General features: G+C 37.6%; 1 protein-coding gene and 1 long non-coding RNA gene across 9 annotated transcripts in view; one reads left to right on the top strand and one right to left on the bottom strand.

The window, feature by feature from the left end:
* ESRRG (estrogen related receptor gamma) overlaps nucleotides 1-19,849 on the bottom strand; it is a 472,345-nt gene that overhangs the window by 9,270 nt on the left and 443,226 nt on the right. For all 7 annotated transcript variants that reach the window (XM_045011449.1, XM_045011453.1, XM_045011451.1 and 4 more), the window contains one exon: nucleotides 7,149-7,418. In XM_045011449.1, the coding sequence (XP_044867384.1) occupies nucleotides 7,149-7,418 (270 nt within the window). The remainder of the gene's footprint in view (nucleotides 1-7,148; nucleotides 7,419-19,849) is intronic.
* LOC123367306 overlaps nucleotides 1-19,849 on the top strand; it is a 78,515-nt gene that overhangs the window by 53,218 nt on the left and 5,448 nt on the right. The gene's annotated exons all lie outside the window — the stretch shown is intronic.

Raw genomic sequence — 19,849 nt, 5'->3', positions numbered from 1 at the left:
TTGGCATGAACCTAAAATGAGGGAAAAGAGACCACTCTAAAATGGTACTTTGTACTGTTTATGTATTTAATATCACTAGGAAGAAAACATGGAAGAGATGAAACACATGGACCTCAAATGAAGCATTTCTGCATTTCAAAAAATAGAGACAATCTAAAGCAAGAAAGAATGAATAAAGCAACAGGGATTATGCAGCAGTGAGCAGAAACATTCAGATGCTCACAAGACACGATACAGAAGAAAACTTCAACAAGTAGGGAGAGCAACTTGACTGAAAGCAACCACCAGGCTATACTGATGGTTCTGTATAAGTAATTCACAAGTCAAAAATGGATACAATCAAGTTAAGCAGTTGTAAGATCCTGACAGAATTTGATGAGATCAAGAACAAGTAGAACAGTAATTACAGTGCTTTTAATGCAACTCTAGACAGCACAATCTAAATTTGGATTATGTCTCAAATAAAATGAATTTGGTGGTCTGACTCTCTTCTCTAACTGGAATTAATGAACCAAAACAATATTGCACAAATCCCCACCATTTGCAGTATCTACTGAGGGGTGTGCTGTTCTGAAACTGAAAAATTACTGCATGTTGGGATTGAGATGCATGATAGAGTTGTACAGGGAAACTTGCAAACATTGCAAAGTGCTTGCCCGCTGCATTATTGATATTTAATTTCATGAGTACTGCAACTCAAAAAAAAGTAACAGAGCCCCAAAAATGTAAAAAAGAGGTTTTTTTCAGCTTGAAAGAGATTCTTTATAACCATTAAACAAACTGTATTCCTGGTTTGTTTATCCGGCCTCTTTTGATAAAAATCTTCATAATGAAGACTTCAGGAAAGCAATTGAACACATGCTTCAGCCCATCCTTATTTAGGACTTAAACCCGTGCTTCATTTTGAGTATGTGATTAAGCACCCTTCCTGAATAAAGATGATTTCCTGAGTCTGAGGCCTGAGGCTGGATATAGGAAGGTAGACAAGTAGAATACTTTCTGCAGCTAAAGTGATTGGGCAAAAATGGTCTGAAGATAGGATTATATCTGATTATAACATTGGGAAGCAGAATTTATCAGCCAGAATATACAAGGGAAATTAAAGAGAAACAAATTAAGAAGTTCTGGTACCCCAAGAAGGACAGCGAGGGCATGTATAACAAGCAAAGAGAAAAAAGAATTTCAATCAACACACAGGTAATCAGGAATGCACTGATCTGGCCTACTTTTAAGTAGAGACACGAAAGCTGAATTCTCAAGACAGTTTACATGCGGCCCAGATAATGCTGACTCAGGCTCGTGGGGTTCAGGCTCCACGGCTGAAAAATTGCTGTGTAGACTTTCAGGCTTGGGCTGGAGCCCATGTTCTGGGACCCTGAACTTCTACGCAGCGATGTTTAGCCTAGGGTGACCAGACAGCAAGTGTGAAAAATCGGGACAGGGGGTGGGGGGTAATAGGAGCCTATACAAGAAAAAGACCCAAAAATCGGGAATGTCCCTATAAAATCAGGACATCTGATCACCCTACTTTAGCCCCCACAGCCCAAAACCCGCGAGCCCAAGTCAGCTGATCTGGGCCAGCCGCAGCAGGGTTTTTATCCCCATATAGATGTACCCTTGATGTAGGGTGGAGAGAATATTTTAAAGATGGTGAGAGTGTAACACACAGAGTGTAAAAATGAATTCAAGAAATACTTTAATTCATGGTAATTAAGATGTGTGTGGGGATTTATGGTGTCATGAAAAAACAATAAATGTAGGATTAAAATAGATTTTAAAATGGGGGGGTTGTCTTTTCTTTTACCTACATTCCAAAAGGAAGTACAAGGTCAGGACAACGAATAAAGTAGACAGGACTTCTACCAAGGAGAGATACAAAGCGTCCAGAGAAGGGGTGACTGCAAGACTGAGTAATAGGACAAGATATTAAAAAAAAGACAAAGCTGCATGAATAACATCAAGGGTCCTATTCTTCCACTGCAGGATACAAATAATGGTTGTAATAACCAATAAGAGTTCCTTGTGCTTGGCAGTGGAAAAATAGGCTGAATAGAAGCATTTCTATTTCTGCTACTGTTGTTAATATAGTCAGTTGATCTGGGTTTGCTTCCTGGCCAATATACCTGCCTCTTGGTAGAGGAATCATAGTGTCTTCCAGTGAAGGCACTGGACTGGGAGTAAGGAACTTGGGGTTCCATTCCCAGTGCTGCCATAGGATTGGGCAAGCCACTTCACCTTTTTGTACCTCAGTTTCCTAATCTGTAAAATGGGGATAATGCCTGCCTACTTCATAATGATATGAAGAAAAACTCATTAACATACATGAGGTGCTCGGACACTAGACTGAAGTGCCAGAAAAAAGTCTATTAAATAATAAAATTCTAGCAAATGGTGGCAAACATGGACATCTTCTCTACAAATTGTGAATGGCACTCAGATGACAACATGGAAGATGAACTGGAGGCAGAAAAGGCATTCATGTATCAGGAAACGCTTACTATACTAGCAATTTCCAATATGTTTTTTAAAGTGGTGTCCCACAAATTTTGGTATTTTTATTAGCAAAAGAAATACTAGTATAGTAACAATGACATAAATACAGATTTTATATGTATCCTCCAAACTAATTTCAATATTAATGGAAATAACAATACAATGGACAAAATACAACTACAAAAGATGGCATCACTAGAAATTAGATATAGCCTGCTACAGTATACCATATAGCTACAGTCAAAATTGGGCATAAAATAAGATATAGACTCAATGGAACAGGAAATGTATATTGTTCTTCCAATTAACATTTACATGAAAACACTATTTAATACTAACAAGCCTCTGGCTCAGAGTATGTAATTTAGGTGAAGGTAAAGTTTGACAAGTTAAATCCTAGATATGAGCAAAATTTGCCACTGGCATAAGTGGGTGTGCAACTTCATTGATATCAACATTTGTCTGTGTTATGATGTATAACAGACTCCCTGATTCTCTCTCTCTCTCTTTTGGGGTGGGGAGGGTATTAAAAGAGCTTTTCTTTAGAGGTAGATCAAGTAGGAGAACAGTGATTATGATGGGGAGCAGGGAAGGTCCCTCTGCTGCCTTTGAAATGGAGCAACTATGCACCCAGTGCTGAGATGTAGGAGCAAATTTTCAACAGAGCTCAGATTTTTCAGGGCTCAACTCTCATTTAGGCACCTAAATAAGGGCCAGCTTTTCAATCCTGCTGAACTCTTTAGAAAAGCTGGCCACTTACTTTGGTGCTTAAATGGGAGCTCAGCTGATCTGGAAACGTCTGACCCCATTGTGGATGCTGCGCTTTTTTGAAAATTCTGTCCCGAAGGCACAGTCTAGTTGAGGTTGTTACTGATTAAGCAATTCCAAAAACTGCTCTCCTGGATATCTCTGTTTGGTATTAATCCATACACAAAAGCATAAAATGCTATCACAAAGACAGGCAGATCACCTTTTACGTGTGTGTGTGCACAAGTAACTCTGTGTATATACACTCGCACACACGATGCAAACATTTCACCTCTCCTAACATCTGAGAAACTAATTGGAACATGAATATTTTGGAAAATGTTCACAGTTATTTTTCTACGTGAGTAAACAAAGTGCTCATTGGTGCCAGATTGTTTCCATGGAGCAGTGTACAGTTGAACACAGGGAATTTTCTTGCAGTCATTTTGAGGTACCTGTCTGTCTTTATGTGTGCTTGGAAGGAAGGAAGGAAGGGAACAGTGATATTGATAGGACAACCATTAATAGTAAGTCTCTTCTCTGGTATTAAAGCATAAAGAGTGCATTAATTATTATTGAATCAAGCCAGATGTTTAAAACTAAGCTGTTAATTTAGATGAATGTCATATCAAGCACTGCAGGTCAAAAAAGAATTACTGAAATCAAGACTGTACGCAGGGCTGAACTGTGTGTAAAAAACGTGAAAACCTTTATGCTGTTATGTAGATAAACTATAGATTCTTCCCAGACTTTATATGCATTCTGTTTTTATCAATACCTATAAAAGATTGTTCTTTAAATGGGAAGTACAGACATAGTATGTCGTCTAGGGAATTGTAGAAGCAGAACTATAATGGTCATCATTCAAAAGTGAAAACTTGCTAATAGATACCACACAGCACGACCTGAAATACAAAATTTCCCCTCTGCTCTTAGTATAGGAAATAATGGTGGTATCTTAGATACCATTCTACAGAAGCTGTTGGAAAATGGTGAAATTTTAATGGTATCAATGGCATATACTGTAGGAGCACTTAAGATTGCAAAAAATTGGTATTTTATGACACTTAGATTTGTCAGTCCACACAAAGAGCTTGTGGTATTTATTAAAAACAGAGTCCAATCAAGGTGAAGACAATCCACAATTTTTTTTTCTGCCTCTGAATACCAGCAATGAAAATGGTATGATGTTGAATTGTAAATCATTAAATACAGATACTGTGTCAGAAACCCCTTATTGTCCATTATTTACATTAGAGTTAACCTGGGATTCTTTTTAGACAAGATAGATCAGCCAAAAACATATGAAATCTGTAAGATTCCTTGTGGTACTTGATCTTTTTTTCCTACAGATAAAGAATATGAGTCCATTAATGTTAAGTTGGGAGAATAAATATCTGAACAACACTGGAATTGCTTGAAGAAAAAAGATATGACAACAACAAAATGTATTTAAAACCAAATTATTAAATGATTATTCTTATAATTGCATTTCATTCTAGGATATCTATTATAGTTGCATTTACATTAATCAAGGTCATGGTTACGTAAAACTGAACTACTCTATTTTGTCTAGGAAAAAGCTTATACTGTACTTTTAGTAGAATTTGCAATCGAAACACTAAGGGTTTGATTTTCTGTAATGACTTGTAATTTTGTAAGTGCAATTCACACTTACAAATTAGTGAGATAGCAATTGGTAAAAGTTTGACATCTAACTACCTGAGTTGTATGTGCAACCTACTAAAACTAGAGATTGGTTTGACCTTTTCCTGAAAATGATACTCGAAGAATCCAATCCTGAATTCCTGCTCAGATAAAACTCCTGCTTATGTCAATGTGTGTTTTCTTAAGTAAAAAGTTCAGTGGGAATACTCATATGCTAAAGAGCTTCTAGGATCAAGATTTTGGCCCTTAGTAACTAAAATGTCTAGTGCTAACAATATAAATACCGTTAACACAAAACCAAGTTGGAGTTAGGTGGCTGATATGCATTTTAAATCCTTTTCACAATAGTTTAGTTTCAAGTCAGCATATAATTTTATTAAAATATGGAGAGGAAATGATTTCATTTTAACTTGCTTTGAATTTTAATACAGTGCACTATATTTGTTCACATTACCCTGGATGTAATTCCTATTGAAGTTGATGGGAATTGCAGTAACTTAAGCTACAGATGAATTTGGTCTACTACATGTAGCATGTATAACTAAACTTTTTTGATATCTTATGCAGTTATCCATATCTTTTTTATTGAATAACCTATATATAAAATAGCAAAAATAAATAAAATAATAAAATTTCTCAATTTAGACCCCTAAATGACCATAACTTTGGTGTTCTGCACCTGGAATATAATCTTGGGTGAAACCTTTCCTATAACTATGAAGTGTTTTGAACTCAATATTCAGCCTGCTCTAAAATAAATCATCTTCCAAACAAAAAGAGACTTTGACCATTGAATGGCATACCAGAACCATTCTGTGTAGGGTAAATAAAAAGGACACATACAAATTAAGACGATTCAATAAGGGGATGGAGGATATTTTACAAAGAAACAAATGGTGTTTTGGTTTTGCATTTTTTGAGTTATATCTCCAATTAAAAATGCAAAATGCTAAATACCATTACAAAGACAAATAGGAAATTACAACTTCATTGTTGAAAACAATTTCCCTCCTATCAGTCTGAGGATTCATGCATCAATATTGTAGATGAACTGTTAATTACAAAATCAATTAAAAAATTATTTCTAAAAACAGTCACGCGTCCTGACTCTCAGGGGGGCAATTTGGGCAGAAGGTCTCATCTCACTAGGACCGCGCCAAATCACAAGTCGTCATCCACAAGTAAGCAAAAGCAATCTGGTTTTTCATTTTTCAGCGCGGCTGAGCCCAGCCTGAGATTGATCGTCACATATGGCCCCAGAAAACAAACTGTCAATACCTTGAATGCTGCAGAATTTGAACAAATAGCCGTCCGCCCATTCAAGCCACTCATTGCATCCCATTTAACAGATTTTATTGACAGTTTCCTTCTTGTAATTAAAGGGAAAACTACTGGCCAGCAACCAAGATAAAGTTCAAAGATAGGGTCAAAACAAAAGCAGATGGAGGGGCACGGTGTGACTGTCAATGGTACATAGCATCAGAGCACGTTATTGACACACAGGTATCTAATGATCGGCACGTCATTAAAGAGGGATCTATCCTGAACTTTATGCAAATGATAAAAGGGACTTAAGACCATAATAAAGCATTAGGGAGACAAAAGGAAAAACAACAAAGCACAAACGATTTTTACTTATCAGACACTGTTCACTGCTTCAGCACTTTTACATTCAAATTTAGAGAAAAAAATACTTTTTGGAATTCTTAACCCCTTCTGCACAGGTAATATCTTTTACTGAATCTTTACCATAATAATAGAGGTAAAGTGTAGTCCTTGTACGATGAAAAAGAGATTTCCCCCCCCTGCAACCAATTCTGGGTTCACCTTACCAATACATTTAATAGCTGTATTCAAGGAAATCATATAATGCATCCATCCATTCTATTCAGTTTAAGTGAAATGATTAGTCTTATCTGGATTATGAAATGGATTTAGTAGAATAACGTCTATATTCATTTGAAAGGATCTCTGCTTGTGTAATACCTTCCAAATTATCCAGCGTATTATTCTTTACTGCATTAGGAATATGTTCCACAAAGGCTTAAAACCGTAAAGAACTTCCTTAATTTGAACTACCTTGTTTATAGCCTTTCTATATCAGAGCCACAAAAAAGTGAAGGTCCATTTAAGAATTACTTATTCCTAAACATTGTTTAGAACAACCATGCAGAAGATACTGTGGGAAGGAAAAAAGTGATGTGAAAAAAATGTAGCAACCATCATGACAAACTGCCAACCTGAATTAGCAAGCGCTATAGCTTTGAGGGTCACAAACTCTTCTTTCTCCAACTTCATGCTCTTGTATTTCTTTACCAGCTGCAGGATGGCATTGTTGAGGTCAAGAAGGCCTGCTAATTTGGACTGGTCTTCATCCATAATATAATCTTCGGCGTAGACAAGCTCATCCTCAAAAGAAAGTGATCGGTACACTACGCCCAGGATCAAAATCTCCATCCAAGCACTCTGCAGAAGGCTCATCTGGTCAGCCAGAGACAAAGTGGAGAATCCTAAACAGCAAAAAAAGGGCAGGTCAAAAATATTAAATAGGTTCAAATGCATCATAACTCTGCATTACAACTTGCCCTTTTTGTTTTGTTTTTATGTAAGTTATGAATCAATATATATGGATTCCACTCTCCCCCCTCTGCAAGATCAATCAGCATAAAATTAAAGGGCTTCTAATCAAGGTAAAAGTTAGAAGCAAGCCTGGATTTGTATGCATTTTCTGTAGGCGCTGCATTCATTCTGAAGAGTTATAACAGCAATGTAAAATGGTTTGCACTTCCTCTTCTCAGTAGGAACATTCTAAAATCTAATGCTCTGAGGCTCTGATCTGATGGCATCTAACAAGTTAGATAACAAAAAACCTAGGTTCAAAGGGCTTTTATTAGCAGAAGCTTAGTTCTGTTCATCACTGCTGTAAGGAGAATGAACGAATGTCTTCAGAGGCCCCCTTTAAACCAAGGAGCATGTTTTTGAAAAAACTTTTTTAAGAGGAAAGATTTTATGCCTTAATAGAATTAAGGTGATTATCACAATGAGCAAAGAGCACTTTGAACTTCAACCTCAGCAGAAAGAGAAGTAAGGCCTATCCTCTTCAGAAAAGACGCTAATTACTTCTGTAATGGCTTCTGCCTCTACTACGGCTGCTGAAATAACAGGATGGCACATTAAAGTGCCAAGTGAATAGTAATCACACCATCATTTTTGAGAGGGAGAGAGAAAATTTAATAATGCTTCCTAATGAATTTAAGTTTTGCCTTCTTTTTTTTTCCTGCTCTCTTTCCTAATAGGATCACTAAGGGCAAGTATCTTTACTGTCTTACCTTTTCAAGCTCTTGTTTACAGTAGCTGTTAATTTATTATATCAAACTGCTAATATCCCCAATCACATTAGGAGCTACAGAACAATATGGGAGAGGAAGTGATTTCCTGGCCTGTTGGTGAAATGTAGTAGTTTGCCAGTTGGCACCATCAACCACAAGTACTTAATAAAATCATCAAAGGGGATTAGTCAAGCTTTTCTTAAGGGGGTCTTAAGACATGTCTGAAGCTTTCATGTAGTTGTTTATGGAGCTGCTTACATGTTCTTTGACAGGGTTCCTGCTACAAAAAGAGTCTTTTTGCCGTTCGACTATACTTAAACGCATTTCCCTCCTGTTTTGAAAGTCTGGATTTACATTCCAGTAAGAATATAACAAACTGGCAAATTTACACAGGTGTCTGCTACAAATTAGTAACGAACCTATTACTTTTTTTTATTAATGCATCTAAAGCAGCAAGCATCCATAAAAACTGAAACACTAAACTGGCTGCTCTCTCTCTCTCATTTTCATTTTCTCATACTGTCTTTTGTGCCCAGTGATAGAATTGTAGTTTCCCTGCTTTCAAAACAAATCCAACAAAAATAGCAAACAAGAAGAACACTGAAGAAGTGAAAAAAGAGAACACCACATCTGTAATTAAAATAAATAGGATGGAAAGGGAAAGGAAATAATAATTTGAAAAGTCATAAGGAGGAATGTACTCTTTCAATTAGCTTTCATGCTTCTGTTCCTTTCCCTTCTCTCAAGAACCAGTTTTTCTGCAGTAGCAGATGGACAGAGAATGTAGCCTGCAGCACCGTCCTGTGACAGCCCTATTCTCCCTTCCAGACACTGCTGTTAGTAAATAGATTTACACATTCTCCAATCTCCACACATCTTTCTGCCGAATAATTAAAAGCAGGATGATTAGTTTATTGAGTGGAAGGAGGAACTTTTTTATTGAGGTCCATCCACGATTTTATCAGGGCCAGCACTTTTACGGTTGTCATGAGGGTGCAGGCATCCAATTTTTCTTATCTGCCTGATTAATACAAACGCTGTTTCAGGACGCATTAATTAACAGATACAAATCTACGTTCTCATGGAAGGATCAATACAGAGAAGAAAAGAGGCATCAATGTGAATTTAGTGCTGATGATGGAGAAGGCACTCTATTGACATTTACGTGCATGGAAACTTTAAAGTTGCAGTAGAGCCCTTTTGTCCCTGTGATTTACAAATGACCAATTTTTTAGCCATAACAATGTTTCACACACTTCTGAGGGGTTTAATTAAGCAAAAAGCAATAAAATCAGTTTTGATTAAAAAAAGTTTAACTTGCATTCACCTCCTTTCTATTTTTCTCAAAGCTCTCAACTTCCTTCTTTTATTTACATATCAACTTTTGTACAAGAGTTTTTACAAATTACAGTGTGTTTCAATACCACATTTATCGTGTGTCATAATAAAAGGAAACCACATACAACCTCTATGAAAAAAATGAGGACACTGCCTGTGATTTACTGTGCAGTACTTATGAAGAATGCATCCTCTGCAGATGCATTACAGATGCTAAGATTTTTCACAGGAAATGTTTAAAAATCAAACACAAATTATATCAAAGAAACTGACAAATATAAATCCCAAAATTCTACCCTTTACTAATAAACAAATGTGCAGGGTCATTTCCTCCTCCGTTAAAAGCAACTTTTGCTTGAAAGTCTGCTCAGTGAAAGCCTATTTTAACTCTTAGGTACAACCCTTCACGGGAACGTAAAGTTGAATCTTGTAGAACCTAACCTACGGAGTGGTTTTTTGTTTTTGTTTTTTTGCCCGACTATTTGGAAGCGTAAGGCATGCCTATAGTACAATACAATTTTCCTTTCACGGGACATTCAGCATATCACAGTAAATGAAGGGGTTAAGAAGGGATGTGTGTTTACATAATAAGATCTTTTTAAAATTGTTGAGACCCCTATTCCTTTATTTCATCGAACTCTCGTCCTGACCCTACAAACCTTACCCACATGAACATTCGCTATTTGTGTTCCAACTCCTGATTCATTGAAGTAATCAGGACCAAAATTTGTTCTAAATTTTGAGCAGAAGTTCCAAAATTTGGCCTTCTATTTGCAAATATAGGAACATCTTTTAAGAAAAATATATTCTAATTATACCTAATATCCAGATGTAGTGACAGCAGCAGTGTTACTAGCTAAAGTCACGATAAATAGATATATGAAGCAATACTAAACTAAACTAATAACCCAAATAATAATTTGTCCTAGCCTGAAAAAATACTAACCCTGTTTTCTGACAAGTGACTATTTTCTATTCAAAATGTAATTATTTGAAAAGAAATCCCCAAACTATGTATAAATACATGTCAATGTATCTGGACTAGTTATAGGCTTCTAGCTCACAATAGTGAACTCTTTTCAAATAGATATAAGAGGTTGCATTATGGTTGTGTTGCTGAACTTTATATAGTGCGTTGCATGGGTCTTTAATCCCTGGTGTTTGACAGGTCATAGTTTAAAATATTCAGCTGTATTATGGCTTTTTAAAATGCACTTATATTGTGGTACTTTCCCTCCCTCCTTCCCAGCTTGGACCATTCCATGCATATTGGTGACAACTTTGATCTCTCTTCATCTCCTTCCCCGAGTCAGTGCCATTTAATGTATCTCAGGCATTTTGCTAGCAGAATGACTCTGTACCTTGACCTGCAGTTAAATAGCATGTTTATCTGCAATACAGTGTGCTCCAAATAAACCAGATGACAGTTTGGAATAACGTCGTTTGGAAGGATTGAAAAGCTTCTCAAGAGTCAGGTACCCCTGAGGTAATAAGCTTGAAGGAAGCATGTTTTGTGCCAACCCTCCTGCCATCTTCTACTAGACACTCATGTGCTTGACAATGATGCCATGGGCACTTGTCAAGATTTTTTTTATTTTTGCCTGGCAAACTGATGCACTTTGCAGTCAACTTACAAAAAAGGCTAAGCATTTGAAAGTGTGAAGGGCAAAAAATATCTGACGGCTAGTCTTCAAAAATACACTTTCATTTCAGAAAGTATAAATGTTTATTTCCTGAGCTGAGTGTTGACAGAAATAGGCTGCAGTGCAGGCATATGAATTTAACCCCTGCTAGGCATTCTTTTCAGTGCCATTTTTATGTAGCTGAGTGCAAGCACTGTAAATCTACAGGGTGTCTCATAATATCAGTTAGCAATGGCATTGATTTGCTGGTTATAGTTGTTTTTTTGGGAGGGGGGGAAGGGAGGAATTGTAATGTTTCACCCTCTAAAAATAGCGACTTTTCAACACACAGTATATCACACTCAAACTGTAATTATGCCATAATGATTCACTGCGATCACTAAGTGTGCATTGAGAGAAGGTTGATTGAGCAACTTAGCATATGCTTGATTTTTCCTTTCACATACCAATAAACCCAGTGCTTAGACGAAGTGAGGAATAAATAGGTAACAAAGGCCTTAACGTTTTTATTATGTGTCCTTCCACAAACAAGAAGCTGAACTATACTATCCACAGTATTAGGAGTTCTAAACCATGGTTACATACAGATTTATCAGACTTTTAAATGGGGCTATTTAATCCATTGCTCTCTTCAAATATCGGCACATGTAGCACTTCCTTTCTATTTCACATCACACATAGCTCCATGCTAAGCAGGGTAAATCTTTTATATTCCTGAAGACCCTTTCCTCTACTTCATTAAGATGGACTTCGTGGACACTAACTCACTAGGGGCTAGAGTGAAGCAGCTGCAGATGGTCAAGTGCCAAAGCAAGATCTGTAGCATATACATAGCACTATGAGAACTATTTTACAAAAAGAGTGTCTCCAGTTATCCTTGCGATTATTTTCAGCATTAAGCATTTGATGCCTAACCCAGGCTACTCCTTCTTAAACCCTTGATTCTTTTGCTTCATATTAAACTAGATTATTATATCAATAGTATTTGTTTATAAACCAGGATATTTTTTTTGTATTGGATACCAAAAGAATTGACAAATCTGGAAGTTATTGATGTTTATGGATAATCTGGCCCCAATTACTTCACCATTTGTTTCCATGTTTGTTGAGTCTATGAGCAAAATATTCCTCTAGTTTCCAATGTCTTATACTTCAAATATCTTCATTTACATTTTTTATAATCAAAGCTGTGCTTTAAAATGACATGTTCACTAGTGTGTTGCAAATTCAATATATTTCCACAGTTGAAACATCAGAGTTTGGATTTTTAAATTATTTATACTTAATTTTGATAGATTAACTTCCTTCTAAATGTTTTGTGTGTACTAGTGTTTCCAGTGCAATTTCCTCATTTAAAAATGATGCCTATTCACCATTGGCTGAAAGAACAAAACCAAAGTTTTAAAAGCTATGGCTTATTTCTCTCTCTCTCTTTTCCTGCACAGCAGAATACTTCATCTAGTGTGCTTGGCTTGGGATTCAAATAATCAACAGTGGGCCAAATTTTTATGTCTGTTGCACCAGTGTAAATCTGCAGTAGCTCCACTTCATTCTGAAATCAGAATCTGGCCTAATAGGTTTCCAGATTTGTTACTGTAGGATTATTGTCCTCTCTCCTTTTCACATACATTCAATACTTGCCTAGATTCACGCTGGGACTCCCACGGATGTAAACCCTGGCAGAAGACTCCAGCAGCAACATTTCTGCTATAGGCACATGAGGTTGTTTAGACACGACTAGGGCAGCTGGGGAAAGGCACCTAGGTAGCACTGACTCCAACTTAAAGCTGTTCTCTTCCCATTGGGGAAATCCCAGGGAGAGCAGGAAGCATTAATAGTACTTGGCTATATGAGCTAAGATGTGAAAAAATTATCTAAGTTATATCTGTTCTTCTCCTTCAGAGTAAATACTCCCCTGACTTCCAAGCTCCTGAATCGCATAATCCCAGCCCAATTAATGTAATCCCATTTTTAAAAGCACAAATTTACCTCATTGTAGTCTATAAACATTTTAGCCATTAAACAGATCACCGAATGCAGCTGCAGTACTTTCACTCTGATATCATGTAGTCATCACCTATATTTTATAGATTGCGGCCCCAGTTTATCTCCTGGCAGGTTAGTACAACTCCACTGACTTCCAAAGACTTAAATCTCATCACACCAGCGTTGAATTTGGGTCCCAACAGTACATATTGGTTCCTCAACTTGAAAATATCCATCACAGCTGTTTGCTTCATGGCAGTCTCCAAGACAAACTCTTGGTACTGAAGGTAAGCAACTACAAACGGTGCCACAGCAAGATGGAGTCTGACAACAACTGAAGATTTTCATGTGGTAAATATCAGATAAAGCTAAAAGTGCAAACATGTCAAAACTGTAAGTCAAGACCAAATACACAAGCATAAAGACAGACTTTATCCTGCCTTTCTGGACAAATTTGAAATGTCATAGTAACATTGTATGTTTAGGGACTAGTTTGTGGCATTATGGACCAAAGTTCTCTCTCACTTGCGTTTGGCCCCATGACTTTTGCACAAAACTAAGAAAAAACGATCAGTTTGTCCAACTGATGCTTTGTTACAGAGGATAAGTTGAGCCTCTCCCTCATGAATATAATGGGGAAAATAGGTGTGCTAAGGTAAGAACTGGTTTCGGCATCTGTAAACTCCAATCCTCGTCTGACAACACCCTCCACCTCATCACGCAGTTTGGAAGTTATACTGTCTGCATTACGAGCTCTGATTGCCATCTGCTAGTTTTGCCATAGGGACAAGGACACCAGATAGATAGATTTCACAACAAGGGTGTCTGGGGGCCAATTTGAGTCTCCTAAGAAAGGCCCCCATGTATCTTCAGAGTCTAATGTTGTCTTGGGTCAGCCCTGTTCATTTTTCCATTTCTTATTTAAATATACATTGATATTTTTATATGTTTATGTAAGTTCTTATAAAATATTAATTTATTTTATTTTATAACACAGAAAAATGCTGATCATAAGCACTGTTGAGTAAACTTTACTGATAGGATGGCAAGTGCCAAACAGTAGATTGAGAAACCTTGGGCTTTTATCACAACGCTACTTTCATCTCACTGAAACAACAGCAGATAGATGGGTTGGCAATAAAAATGCATTCACACTGCGTGTCCATCTCAATCCATTAAGAACAATGGATTCTCACTAAGCAAATATTCACTTGTCAGAAGTATTTGCAACACTGGATTCATTCAGCAGGACTAAGTAAGTGAGGTTCACAGCAATTTAAAAGCAGCAAATTAGACATTTACAAACAGTGAAGATGCTTCTTGTCTAGCGTGACCTTTCACTCAGACTGTACAAGAGGGTGTTAATGTAATTTAAATGCCAGTTAGAGAGTAGAAGACAAAACTGAAATATTTCTATCAAACCTTACATAATGATTCTAAAGAGGATCAATTTAAGTTTGTAATTTTTTTCCACACAGAAGGCTGCATTCCTCATGTAACTTATTGTAATTCACAAGCATGTAGTTGTTTAAATCAGATTTATGTCCCAGAAAGAAAGAAATGTGTCCATATCTATATATCTTTTAGTTTCTTGCTATTTCCAGTTACAGTACCAATTCTTGCAAGTTTTTCTTTAAGACTAACAGCATAATAGCAGCTTGAAAGTGTCTCAGAAAGGAACCTTTTATCTGACTCCCTATTAGACTTTTCTGTTGCTAACATTCAGCAATGTGACAAGTTAGATGTAACAAGTTAGCCATAGTTGCCTGGGGACAGATTTGGTAAGCCCTCCATGCGTGACACTCCCTTTAGAGGGGGTTCCACACACAGAAAGCTTGCAGCATTGGACTCTATTTCCCTCACCTGTAAATTCACACCATACTATCCTAGTATTCTGATCTCAAAAAATTAACAAAAAAAAGAGCTTTAAACAATTAAAGTGCCTGATTCTCCTCTCACACTGATTTCACCACTGGAACACTACAGATTCCAAACAGGGTTATCCCAGATTTATACTAGCATGAAGTGAAACCAGAATCAGGTCCAACATATACATTTTGATTCATCATTGGGTGCTATGAGAACAAGGGAAAAATAACTGTAAAGAAGAAAGAGATAATTTTTCCTTCCTACTTGCAGGATGGTATGTGAAAACACTTTTGAGCTACCTTTCTATGCTGGTGATTTTAACTTTAAGATACTGCCAGTGGAAGAACTCGAACATTCAGGTGAGTAGTACAGTGTGGTCCACGACACTGCATGGCAAAGCGGGGGAGCTGCAACGCTTGGACTCACCCGGCGGCAGTCTGGGTCTTCAACAGCATTTCGGCCGTGGGGGGCCCTTCAGTCGCTCTGTCTTCAGCAGCACTGAAGGGCCCCCCCGCTGCCGAAATGCCGACCAAAGGCCAGGGCTCGTGGGGCCCCTGCGAGGCCCGGGGCAAATTTCTCCACTTGCCCTCCCCTCTGGGCTACACTGTACACTACTCCTGAAGGGAGAGCAATCCTAATGTAAAGAGTCCTGGGTATGGTTGTTTTTTAGTACACCAGTACGTACAATCTGATTTGTTTGTTTAAAGTATGCAGGTCTTCAACTCATGGTCTTTAAACATGGTTGGGTCCCAGCTACCTGAAAGAGTGTCTCTTCATCTGTGTAAAACTGCTGCAGATGAGATCAATTTATGTGCTCCGACTACCATATCAGTTCCTAAATGTGAACAGGTGTGAACCAGGGGCAGAACATTTTCATTGGAATTTGCTTCTCTAAATAGTCCAAGACAGCCTGAGCTTGTTAACCTTCAGGCTGAGGCATTTGCACGAGAGAGAGAAAGGAGTAGGTCTGTATTTATGATGCTGATAGTTTGCTTTGGGTGAGTCTTCTATATAAAAAGGCCCAAATTTTCAAACCCAGACTCTAATTTTGGACTCATTTTCCCCTCAGTGTGGATACAAGTATTAGAATTCAGGCATGTTACTAAGAGATTTGCAGGTGTCATTTGCATCTGCAAATCATGTAGATATCAATGAATGTTGCATCTTTTGTGCTTACAAATGACTGTAGATGCAAAAATGCAGGTACAAAATTAGAAGCTGGGTTGAAACCTTTTTGAAAATTTTGCCCATAAAATGGCCAATTTGTTTAATATGGAAAAGCCATTACGGTGTATGCACTTTCCACCAAGATGTAATGAAACATTTTATATGGTTTTCAACTAGCCTGAATTAAACTGCACACTCACACAGGTCCCAGTGATTCAGGACTATCTAAGTACACATTGGTGCAACAATGGGCAAAGGATCATGTCATATATCCTCAGACAATGGGAGTAACTCACACACTTCCATTAAGAAGGCAGGGATAGCTCAGTGGCTTGAGCATTGGCCTGCTAAACCCAGGGTTGTGAGCTTGAGGGGGCCATTTACGGATTTGGGGCAAAAATCTGTCTGGGGATTGGTCCTGCTTTGAGCAGGGGGTTGGACTAGATGACCTCCTGAGGTCCCTTCCAACCCTGATATTCTATGAAGATTGCAAAAGTTCTGATGTTGCCATTCTGATATAATGAAAAAACAGTTACACACAAACCAGCACCAGAGCTGGCTCCCTTGCTCATAGTCTCAGCATGTGTTGAATGAGCATGGAGACTGAGTAATTCTGACTCCCTACAAATAGGCTTTCCCAAATTTTCCTAAAAAGAACCTGAAGGGAAAAAATATCAAAGAAAGTGACAAAACAAGAACAAAAGTCATCTCCTGGAGACATTTGTATTGCCCCAGTTAGCATCATCATGGTTCTAAATTTAACAGACAGGCAACAAAACTAGAATATTCAGAATTAAAGCTTCTTAAACCTTCCTAGATTCACGCAGACTTGCAGATATTGCAGGGTCTGAAAATAATTAGGGGTCATGGCACTCATATGTGCTGCAAAGACTGGGCACAATCAATTGAATTGAAGATGGCATGAAAAGCCTTCTCTCTGAATTTCTTAGTGGTTTTTTGTTTGTTTGCTTTTTCATTCGCTTTCAAAATCAGATTATAAATGTTAGAAGGGGAGGGGGCTTTGTATATGTGTAATATGAGCCACAGTTTATTGTTAAACTCTACTGGGTCTACTTTGAGTGCTCTTTGGCTCAAACAGTGTTAGGTCATTACTGTCTGGCTTTCACTTCTCTAGGGAAGCAACCAGTCATTTCCTCATTGAGAACAGTGGCAATCCCTGGTCCCTCCATCTTTCCATCTGGCAAAGTCAAATTTCCAGGAATTGCCCAATCTGGTTGTTATGAAGCCAGTGTTGGAATGTAGTAGCATACAGCAATGGCTATGCGTACAACGCAATCAATGTACATAAATTAAGCCTGCCTGTGCTGTGATAGCTATGTGTGAAAAGCTTTCATAGAATCACAGAATATCAGGGTTGGAAGGGACCTCAGGAGGTCATCTAGTCCAACCCCCTGCTCAAAGCAGGACCATCCCCAACTCAGTTTACAGAATAAAAACTTATCAGGGCTGTAAAAATCTCTGATGAATGTATCCCTCACTCCCCTTTACAAAAAAAGTCACATCAAAGCATTGTGTTATAAACTTTCTGCCTCATATCTTTTCCTGAGAGGGTTTTTGCTTCCTTCTACTAGTTAGTTTATTTCCTTAATGTCATGGTGCCACGGAATGTTTCAAATAATATTTGCATTTGCCCTGCTCTCAGGGGATTCAGGAGGGGAGGAGAGAAAGAGGAAGACTGGTACCTCTCCTGTATGAATGTAGAGGGTTCACTTGCCCTAGCTGGAGTGTGTATGTACCATTAAGACTACTACTCTGGAGTGTCTTGAGTCTGAAACAGTCCAAATAATAAAGAAAGAAAAAAGCTGCCTGATTCTAATACACCTAATTAGCCATCAGCAGATTCTTAATTGCATACATTAGGATGATTCCATAGTGGAGATTAATTCTAAATATACCCAAGCAGCTGGTTAAGATGCCATGGATTACAGTGTGGACTGTACTTTTCCACTTAATTAGATATCAAAATTAAGCAGCAACAAGCATTTTGACATAACGGGGATCAAGCCGCCACTTGGCATCCCAGAGCTGCACTAAAGTGACCGCTAAACAGAGCCGCACAGATGGAGAGATATTAAATGCCGCACTGGAAAGTAATTTCAAATAATAAAATATCAATATTTACATTTTAATTACCCCTACTGAGAGCCGCTCTGTCATTTTCACTATTGCCGACGCAGCAAGGGGTAGTGGAATGACATTGCGGCTCTGACTGCAATGACTATTTTGTTTCCATTAAAGAATGACAAGTGTTTTAGAGGCAGTGACACCCAGTGTGTGAACAAGAATGACAGCAGATCAGAAAATTCCTATTAAGGGAATAAATCACTCAACAAGAGAATTTATTCCAAGCAGCCAGCTCCTTTTTGAAACACATAATCCTTCCAAATTTTCTGGGGAAAGTTTATTATTAGAGATGCCTAAGGGAAGCCTTAGCCTCACGTGAAATATTGAGAAAGGCAAGACATTACACGATGACTGGTCAGTTTAAAACAACGATACTCCAAGTGGGCAAATATCTGACAGTTTTGTATAAATCAAAATAACTTGAGGGGGGAAAATGGAAAACTACTGGCACTTCTTATAAAAGGAGTTTCCTTCCTGTCAAATGACCTCACAAAAGTTTTGACTGACCACAAAGAATGCTGGGTTTATTTTTGCTATCTTTTCATTAATTTTATTACAATTAGTCTAATGAACACTGCCTCATCTGGACTGCAGTATGCTGGTCTTTGGAATTGTTGCCAGAAACTGCACACAACAGGTTGAATGCATGTCTTCCGCTCTCTCCCTCTTTTTAAGATAGGTATATTTTTTTTCTTTCCTTCTGTCCTTCAGTATTTACATCAAGGCTATTGAGTTACTCTTGAAGCACCTAACCAAATCTAATTACTCCTTAGCAGGTCTGAGGTCAAGATTATGAAAAAATATATATATATTAAATCTGACTTGCACAAAGAAGAACAGAAAGGAAACAAATATGAAAAGAGTTTTTAAAAGAAAAGACTTCCTTGGGGATGTCTGTCAAATTGTAAAGATCTTGACAGAATTTCAATGCGCCCAGATATGAGAAAGTGCATAAAAGAAAATACTTAGTCAGTATACCGTAGTATGCAGCTAACTAGCCCTCCTGTGTCATGGCATCTATTTATTTAAGGCATGGAGAGCTAAACATCTATCAATGCAACAAATGGTTAAAAAAGAAAACAAATAGAATTTTATAAAAAAGGAAAAAGAAAAGCTTGGTGATGAGTTTTTAAGAGTTTTAGAGATAAGTCTGACATAAAATGTAACAGTGAAGTACAGAAATGTTAGTTGCCTAACTAGTTGATCTTCCTCTTCTTCTTCTTCTTCTTCCTTTTTCTTTAAGTACCCAGGAAGTACTTCTTAAGCATCCCTAATGCTTTTAGGACAAGACACTTCCCCATTTCTCAGCCACTAGCACCTTTTAATTTCTGAAAGAGCCACGGTTGAAAATCTTAATTAATTGTTCCATACTGCTTCAGGATCATTATGCAATGTAATAAAGGCCGTGTAATTATGAAATTTTACAGCCATTACCAAGGCTGATGGCTCGTATTTCATCCTCAG

This window comes from Mauremys mutica, chromosome 3, assembly GCF_020497125.1.
Source record: "Mauremys mutica isolate MM-2020 ecotype Southern chromosome 3, ASM2049712v1, whole genome shotgun sequence".
NCBI classification, from domain to species: Eukaryota; Metazoa; Chordata; order Testudines; family Geoemydidae; genus Mauremys; species Mauremys mutica.
The sequence above is the reverse complement of the archived record's forward strand: the minus strand, read 5'-3'. Positions and strand labels throughout refer to the sequence as shown.